General features: G+C 54.4%; 1 protein-coding gene across 1 annotated transcript; it reads left to right on the top strand.

Annotated features, from left to right (window-relative positions):
- Positions 1 to 6689: 6689 nt before the first annotated feature.
- LOC104128813 (olfactory receptor 14C36) lies at positions 6690 to 7601 on the top strand. The gene has a single exon (XM_009641660.2). It carries the CDS (start codon positions 6690 to 6692, stop codon positions 7599 to 7601), a length of 912 nt encoding a protein of 303 aa, XP_009639955.2.
- Positions 7602 to 7866: the final 265 nt, after the last annotated feature.

Raw genomic sequence — 7866 nt, 5'->3', positions numbered from 1 at the left:
TGGTGCATGGGGTTCGACCTCCCCAGGTGCAGCACTCAACACTTTCCCTTGTTGAACTTCATCAGGTTCCTCTTTGCCCAACTCTCCAGCCTGTCCAGGTCCCGCTGGATGGCAGTGCAGCCTCCTGGTGGATCATCCACTCCTCCCAGTTTTGTGTCATCAGCAAACTTGCTGATGGTACACTCTGTCCCCTCGTCCAGGTCATTGATGAATAAGTTGAACAAGACTGGGCCGAGTACTGAGCCCTGGGGAAGTCCATGAGCTACTGGCCTCCAACCAGACTCTGCACCACTGATCAGAACCCTCTGAGCTGTGCCACTCAGCCAGTTCCCAATCCACCTCACTGTCCACTCATCCAACCCACACTTCTTGAGCCTCCCTATGAGGATGCGATGGGAGACAGTATCAAAAGCCGTGCTGAAGTCAAGGTAGACAACATCCACTGTTCTCCCCTCATCTACGCAGCCAGTGATGCCATCCTAGAAGGCTACCAGATTGGTTAGGCATGATTTCCCCTTGGTGAATCCCTGCTGGGTACTCCTGATCACCTTCTTATCCTCCACTTGCTTGGAGAGGACACCCAGAATGAGTTGTTCCATCACCTTTCAGGGGACGGAGGTGAGACTAACCAGCCTGTAGTTCCCTGGGTCCTCCTTCTTGCCCTTTTTGAAGACTGGAGTGACATTGGCTATCTTCCAGTCGTCAGGCACCTCTCCTGTTCTCCACGACCTTTCATAGATGATGGAGAGTGGCTCAGCAATGACATCTGCCAGTTCCTTCAGCACTTGCAGGTGCATTCCATCGGGACCCATGGATTTGTGGGTGTCCAGCTTACTTAAGAGATCCCTAACCTGATCCACCTCAACTGAGGGAATGTCATCCTTTCTCCAAGCTTGCTTGCTTACCTCCAAGGACTGGGGAGCCTGAGGGCCAGCCTTGGCAGTGAAGACTGAAGCAAAGAAGGCATTCAGTAACTCCGCCTTCTCTGTATCTTCTGTCACCAGGGCACCCATTTCGTTCAGCAGCAGTCCCACATTTCCACTAGTCTTCCGTTTGCTGCTGATATACTTGAAAAAGCCCTTCTTGTTAGTCACATCCCAGCTACAATGTCACTCCTTACCTGTCCCTCTTCCTGCCACACAATTAGCCTCACAACCACCTCCCCTTTGCCAGCCTCTCCTCTTTCTTCCCTCATTTCGGCTGGGCTGGCAGAATCGCACTCCCCCACAGGGGCTCCAGAGCCTTGGTGGGACAGCTCAAGTGGTGGGAGGGCAGCCATGGATAGCAAGGACTCTGCAGGAAGGCAGGCAGGAGGGTGAAAAGATGGAGATGAGCTCTGTGCAAAGGAGCGGCTGGTGTGCACACAACCTCACCTTGGAGGAAGCCTCATGGGGTCATAGGTCCTCAAAACACAGCAAGTTGAACCATCCTAAAATCTCCTGGAAGGGCAGCAGGGCTAGACACAAGCAACCCAGGAGGTTTCTGCACAGCACTGCAGACAGCATTTTGACACCTATGGTCTGTGAGCTGTCATGGGCAGGTCTCCTACTCACAGACAAGATGAATCTGCATGGGGAGATGAATGCTGAGGGCAGCCATGGCTACAATGACCATGAGGTGGTGGAGAAATAGGACAACTAGCAGAATCACAGCAGAGAACTGCAGGAGATCTGATTTCAGTTAGCTGAGGATCTACTGGGACTGTCCTGCAGAGCAAAGGGACCGTGGGGTCCTCTTGGCCTTTCAGGGCCAATGTGTTCCAAGGCCAGGAACACACCAATCTGATGTGCAGGGAGTTGAGTGTGGCCCGGGGCAGGAGCTTGACATGGGTGAGCAGGGACTGCTGACTTAGGAGTTCAAACACCAGAGGGAAGTGCAGATAGGGTGAAAGGGGGAACAGGCTGCCCAGGAGACCAACAGGGGCATGGCCTGCAGGTACAGGGATGGGTCTAGGAAAGCCAGGGCATCCAGCCAAGAAGCTGGAACGAGCCAGGGATGGGAAGGGCACCCAGGACTTCTGTAAGTGGCCTCTCCCCAACACTGTCTACAGGGGTGATGGACACTGCCCCATTACCCTCCCTCCTCGGGAAGGTGAAAGAATCCAAATCCTCCTTCTCATTGATGCTGATGTCAGTGAGATCACTCCTTGGAGGCCTTTGCTCTGACCTCATCGTGGCCACAGCAAAGTTTCTCTTTGGCCCATTTGGATTGAGGTGGGAGAGGAAGGAAGAAGCTCCAGTGGTTTCTCAGGCTTTCCCTCCTCCCCTAATGGAAGATGTTGGGGAGGCCAGGTCTTGCCATAAACAGGAACTCAGCTGACTGGGGAGCTGGGACAGTTGTGAAGATTCTTCTTGAGTGACCTGAATGTGGATTTATGGCCCTGATGCACCATGGGCCTAGAGTGGAGAGCTGTGTTGGTCAGAAGTGCTTCAGAGAGGAAGAACTTAATGACAAGCTCCTTGGAGCTAGTTCCATAATTTGGTGAGGCACACTGTTGTGGTTTAGCATCAGCCAGCTACCAGGCACCACACAGCTGCTCTCTCAGTCCCTTCTGGTGGGGTGGAGGGGAGAATCAGCACAGTGAAAGTGGCAAAGCTCATGGGTTGAGACACAGACAGTTCAATAGGTGAAGCAAAAGACGTGTGCACAAGCAAAGCAAAGCAAGAAATTCATTCACTCCTTCCCATCAGAAGCGGCTATCTCCAGGAAAGCTCCATCACCTATCATGGTTACTTGGGAAGACAAACACCATCACTCTGAATGCCCCCCTCTCCCTCCTCCTTTCCACAGTTTGTATTGAGGACCATACAGCATGGAATATTCCTCTGGCCAGTGGCGGTCGGCTGTCCCAGCTGCCTCCCCTCCTAACTTCTTGCCTGCGCCCAGCCTGCTCACTGGTGGGGTGGTGTGAGAGGCAGAAAGGGCCTTGGCACTGTGAAAGTGCTGCTCAGCAATAACTGAACCATCGGTGTGTTATCAGCACTGTTTTCATCACAAATCCAAAACATAGCCCCATACAGGCTCCTATGAAGACATTTAAGCATCCCCCAGGGAAAACTGGAGCACCTGGACATCTTTGGTCTGGTTGGAGTTCAAAGTTCTTTGCGCTCCGGATGGCACATGACTCTATTTGGCCAGCTGACTCTCAAATTTTCCAGAAAAAGGAGGGGATGGGTTTTGTTGTCCTAAACGTGGGACTCTGCTGTCATATCAGTTGGCCAAAGCAATTCCTCACCATGTTAACAAACGATGCTCTCAACTGCTGCCCTGCTGTCTCTCAGCATTGCTGCATCAGAGCTTGCAGTTGCCTGCACGGGACCACCTCTGGCACATCAATGTCATCAGGTGTCGGCATCTGAACTGCTCACTCCTGGCCTCCACCTCTTTAATGACCATGGGAGCTGAGACAAGGAGCTCACGTCCAGCTGCCTGGTTTGCGCGCTCCTGGACTGAGGCAAGAGGAATCCCCCCTCCTGAGTGTGCATGGCAGGTGTCTGAGTCCCCAGGACTGCAAACCCAGGATGAGATACCTCGATTGACTCTGATTAATCCCTTCTCTCAGCAGGGTTAAAGGACATCCCTGCCTGTCACTGACTAGGCGTCCTAGCTAAGAATGGGACAAGAAAAGATGATGCTTAGACCTAAATCTGACTCTGGTGAGAGAGATGACATTACTGGAAATAAGTGTCCCAGGTGAGGGAGAGAACAGCAGTCATTCCTTCAGCCGCAGGGACACCCGGAGGGAGCCCAGAGGGGGCAGAGCAAGCGCTGCCTTGGGCTGGTCCTCTGCTGCTGAGCTGGGCTGGGCTCCTGGGATGGAGGGAGCTCCTGGCAAGCGGGCAGCACTGCAGAGAGACAGCTCTGCCCAGGAGCAGCTCCTCTGCAAAGGGCAGCAGGGCTGAGGGCACTTAAAGAGAGAAGTGACGTTAAAGGCAGCCTGGGGTGGGAGGTTGCTGAGAGCTCACTGGGGGAAAAAACTTCACAGCCCTCTACATGGTAAGTGCCTGGCTGCAGAGCAATGCAGCTGCAGTTCCTGGAGGGATCTTGTAATACGGACACATCCCACAGCCTGTGGCATCTTCCAGGAGGGCTCTCACAGGATCTCTAGGGTAGAGGAGGAGGATGTGCTCCAGAGCAGGGCTTCCCTGCCAGACCATCAGAGGGACATGGCATAGTGGTTGCCTTCTCCCAGGCAGAGCTGGCAGGGTATAACCCCGGTGTGCAGCCAGGGGTGCCCAGGGCTGTCCTCCAGAGCAGGGTCCCTGCACTCCAGGGGGCTGTGTGCTGGGGCAGGGGCTCTTCTGCCTGCCAGGGTCAGCACCCAACCTGCCCGGGGAGCTCCCCATGGCACTTTGGGGAGAAGCTGTGGGTGGAAGGAGCGACCCTCAGCAGGGCGGGGTCATTCTGCAGTCGAGAGGGTTCTGTGTGGGTCAGGGCTGCTCACAGCTCCACGTCACCCCCAGGACATTTTGGATAGGATGTTTCCAGCAGAAGGTCAAGTCAGGGATTACTTTAAGGAACAGAAAACTTTCCTGAGAACATGTTTTTGGTTCCCTGCTACTGGGAAGGCCTGGGTAAGGGAGAGAAATGGGAAAGAAGATGTTAAATTTGGAGAAGGGACTGAGACTGGCAGATTGGTAGGTCTGCTGGAAACCTGGTGCCATCCCATCACCCAGTCTTCACTCCAAGACTGTAGCAGCATCATTTTTTCTGGCCTTGAAATGTTTTCTTCTGACCTGCTCCTCTGGCCCAGCAAACAGGGGGTGCCCCGGCGTGTGCCGTGCCGCTGGGAGGTTTCTGCAGGGCAGAGCTCAGTTCTCAGAGTGTGGGCTGGGAATCAGAAGAGGAAGAGCTATGTGGAGAAGCAGCTCCAGGCAGTGGAGCTGTGTGAGGGGAGGAGAGGAAAGTGCTGTCAGAAGTGCTGTGGAGGGTGGATCGGGGCAACTCCCTGTCTGTTCCTCCTGCGCAGATGCCTTCTTCCCAGCAAGCTCTCTTCTCTCTTTTCCCACCCCAAACAGCTTCTACCCTGAGGACTGTGGTGTCCAGGACATGAGCTGCACCAGGAGGGGTGCCTCTCTCCTGCCATGTGCCCCTTTCCTCCTCTACAGCTGAAGGCTTAAAGTGACTGCCCAGTGATGCTGATGTCCATGGGTGGCATGCACAGCAGGTGAAGGGAACGTCTGGCTGGGGTGTTTCCCTGCCTCTTTGCCACCTTCGGCATGAGCAGAATGGTATTTCCCCCCGTTCCTACATCTTCCCACACTGCTGTTCCTGCTATTGTTGGAGGTTCTTAGGGTGTGGGGGTTTTTCAGACACTGACCCTGAGTGTCCTGCCACAGATGTGTCTCCATGGGAATACGCACAGCGTCCCTGCCTTGCTCTGATTTCTGGGACCCCGGGAATTGAGGACACCCTCCCTTCACAAGACCCCACCTTCTACCGTCTCCCTGTCTTCTAACCCGTGCTGCTTGGGGCAGTGCAGTTGATGGGGTTTGGGAAACAAGCAGATGCTCTCTGAAAGCCGTAACACTTCAGGACACTTGATGTCCCCTGCAGGGTCCTGTCAAGCTCTTCTCCACAAGGGCACAGCTCTCCCACAGCATCTTTGTGATATTGCAGAGCCCCACAGTGATACTGAGACCGTAAAAATGCTGCTGGGCTTTTCCCAGCATGGGTATTTGAGCAGGAGAAATGAGCCTTGCATGGTGTCGAGATCTGATTCTGGTGTGGACACAACACCCCAGAGTGCTTGGTCTGGTCACCTGCGTGAGGAACCACAACCTCTGTGCCACCCTCTGCCTCTTTGGGCTGAGAACGAGTGAGAGCAGTTTGGGGACTTTGCACTTTGGATCATGAACCCCCCAGCTCCGTCCAGTTCTTGAGGAACTTGTGAGTGGGATCATCCTCCAGCTGAGAGAGGCAGGATGGGGCAGCTGGGAACAAGATTGTTGGAGAGACCAGCTCTCCTGACTCTGCAAGAGGGCACAGGGAACCTTTTTGTGCCTCAGGACTCACTAGTGCTCATGCTGGGAGCGATCCAAAAGCAATCCTAGAGTGGTAAGATGCTGAGCAGCCTTCCTCCTTGATGGGTGCCTCTCAGGTGAGCGAGGATGTGCAGGCAGTGAGAGTCCCCACCCGCCCCTCTCTGGTGGCCGTGCCTGCAGGTGAAAGGCAGAGGGTAAACTGAAGGGAGGAAAGAGTCAAGTGGGAGGACAGAGCCTACCTCAGCAGTGACTCAGAGCCAGGCACCTTTGCTCAGAAAGAGAAATCCCTGCCACGGTGCTTCTCCAGAGGCAGGTGGCCCAAGTGCTAACGTGCTCTTTTCCTCCAGGTCATGGAGACTGTTCCCACGGGGTCCCTGCATCCAGGCCTCCTGCACTCAGCCCACACTGTCCATCCTCAATGACCACCTCAATACGTGGGGCTTTTTGCGGCTCCTGTGTGCCAGCTGCCATAGAGCAGGTCTGACTGCTGAGGAGCCCATGGGATGAGGCCCCTGCTCCTCATGGCACAGTCAGCCAGAGAAAATCAGGACTGAAGGGAGGAAGCTGCATGAAGGTCCTCTCTGAGGAGAGAGGTGATGTGGACGGTTGTGATGACAAGCAGAGCAGGTTTTCCTCAGACAAGGCTGCCCTAACTTCTGCACATCTTTTTCTCCTTGGGCAGTACCTGAGTCCCAGAGGGACCAAATGTCCAACAGCAGCTCCATCACCCAGTTCCTCCTCCTGGCATTTGCAGACATGCGGGAGCTGCAGCTCTTGCACTTCTGGCTCTTCCTGGGCATCTACCTGGCAGCCATCCTGGGCAACGGACTCATCATCACCGCCATAGCCTGTGACCACCGCCTCCACACACCCATGTACTTCTTCCTCCTCAACCTCTCTGTACTTGACATGGGCTCTGTCTCCACCACTGTCCCCCTATCCATGGCCAATTCCCTCTGGGATACCCGCACAATCTCCTACTCAGGATGTGCTGCCCAGGTCTTCTTTCTCTTCTTCTTTTTTGGTGCCGAGTATTCCCTTCTCACGGTCATGGCCTATGACCGCTACATTGCCATCTGCAAACCCCTGCACTATGGGACCCTCCAGGGCAGCAGAGCTTGTGTCTACATGGCAGCAGCTGCCTGGGGCAGTGGCTTTCTCCATGGGCTGCTGCACACTGCCAACACATTTTCGCTACCTCTCTGCCAAGGCAATGCTGTGGACCAGTTCTTCTGTGAAATCCCCCAGATCCTCAGGCTCTCCTGTTCAGACTCCTACCTCAGGGAAGTTGGCCTTCTTGTGTTTAGTCTTGCTTTAGCTTTTGGGTGTTTTGTTTTCATTGTGCTTTCCTATGTGCAGATCTTCAGGGCCGTGCTGAGGATCCCCTCTGAGCAGGGACGACACAAAGCTATTTCCACCTGCCTCCCTCATTTGGCCGTGGTCTCCTTGTTTCTTAGCAGTTGTATGATTGCCTACCTGAAGCCTCCCTCCATCTCTTCTCCATCCCTGGACCTGGTGGTGGCAGTTCTGTACTCGGTGGTGCCTCCAGCAGTGAATCCCCTCATCTACAGCATGAGGAACCAGGAGCTTAAGGGCGGCTTGAGAAAACTCATTTAATGGGCTCACCTCCAGCAGCAGTAAGCTGCCCACATCTCCTCGCGGGTTATTCCTAGTTCCTCCCAGCACCAGCTTGTGTTTTATTAGCTTTTGCATCTGTGAGGTTCATGCTCATATGGAAATGTTTGGATTTATTCCATAGCTCCACAGGCGTGATCCTGATGTACCTACTAACCTAGAGGCCTTTGGTAGATGTGTCATCACAGTGTCAGACCTGTCCTCCTGAGGAGCAGCTCTGCAAGAAAAGGGTGCCTCCCCGGCGCAA

The sequence above is a fragment of the Egretta garzetta genome, unplaced genomic scaffold (genome assembly GCF_000687185.1).
Source record: "Egretta garzetta isolate BGI_Z169 unplaced genomic scaffold, ASM68718v1 scaffold587, whole genome shotgun sequence".
Taxonomy (NCBI): domain Eukaryota; kingdom Metazoa; phylum Chordata; class Aves; order Pelecaniformes; family Ardeidae; genus Egretta; species Egretta garzetta.
Note: the sequence above shows the minus strand (reverse complement) of the source record. Positions and strands in the feature narration are given on the sequence as shown.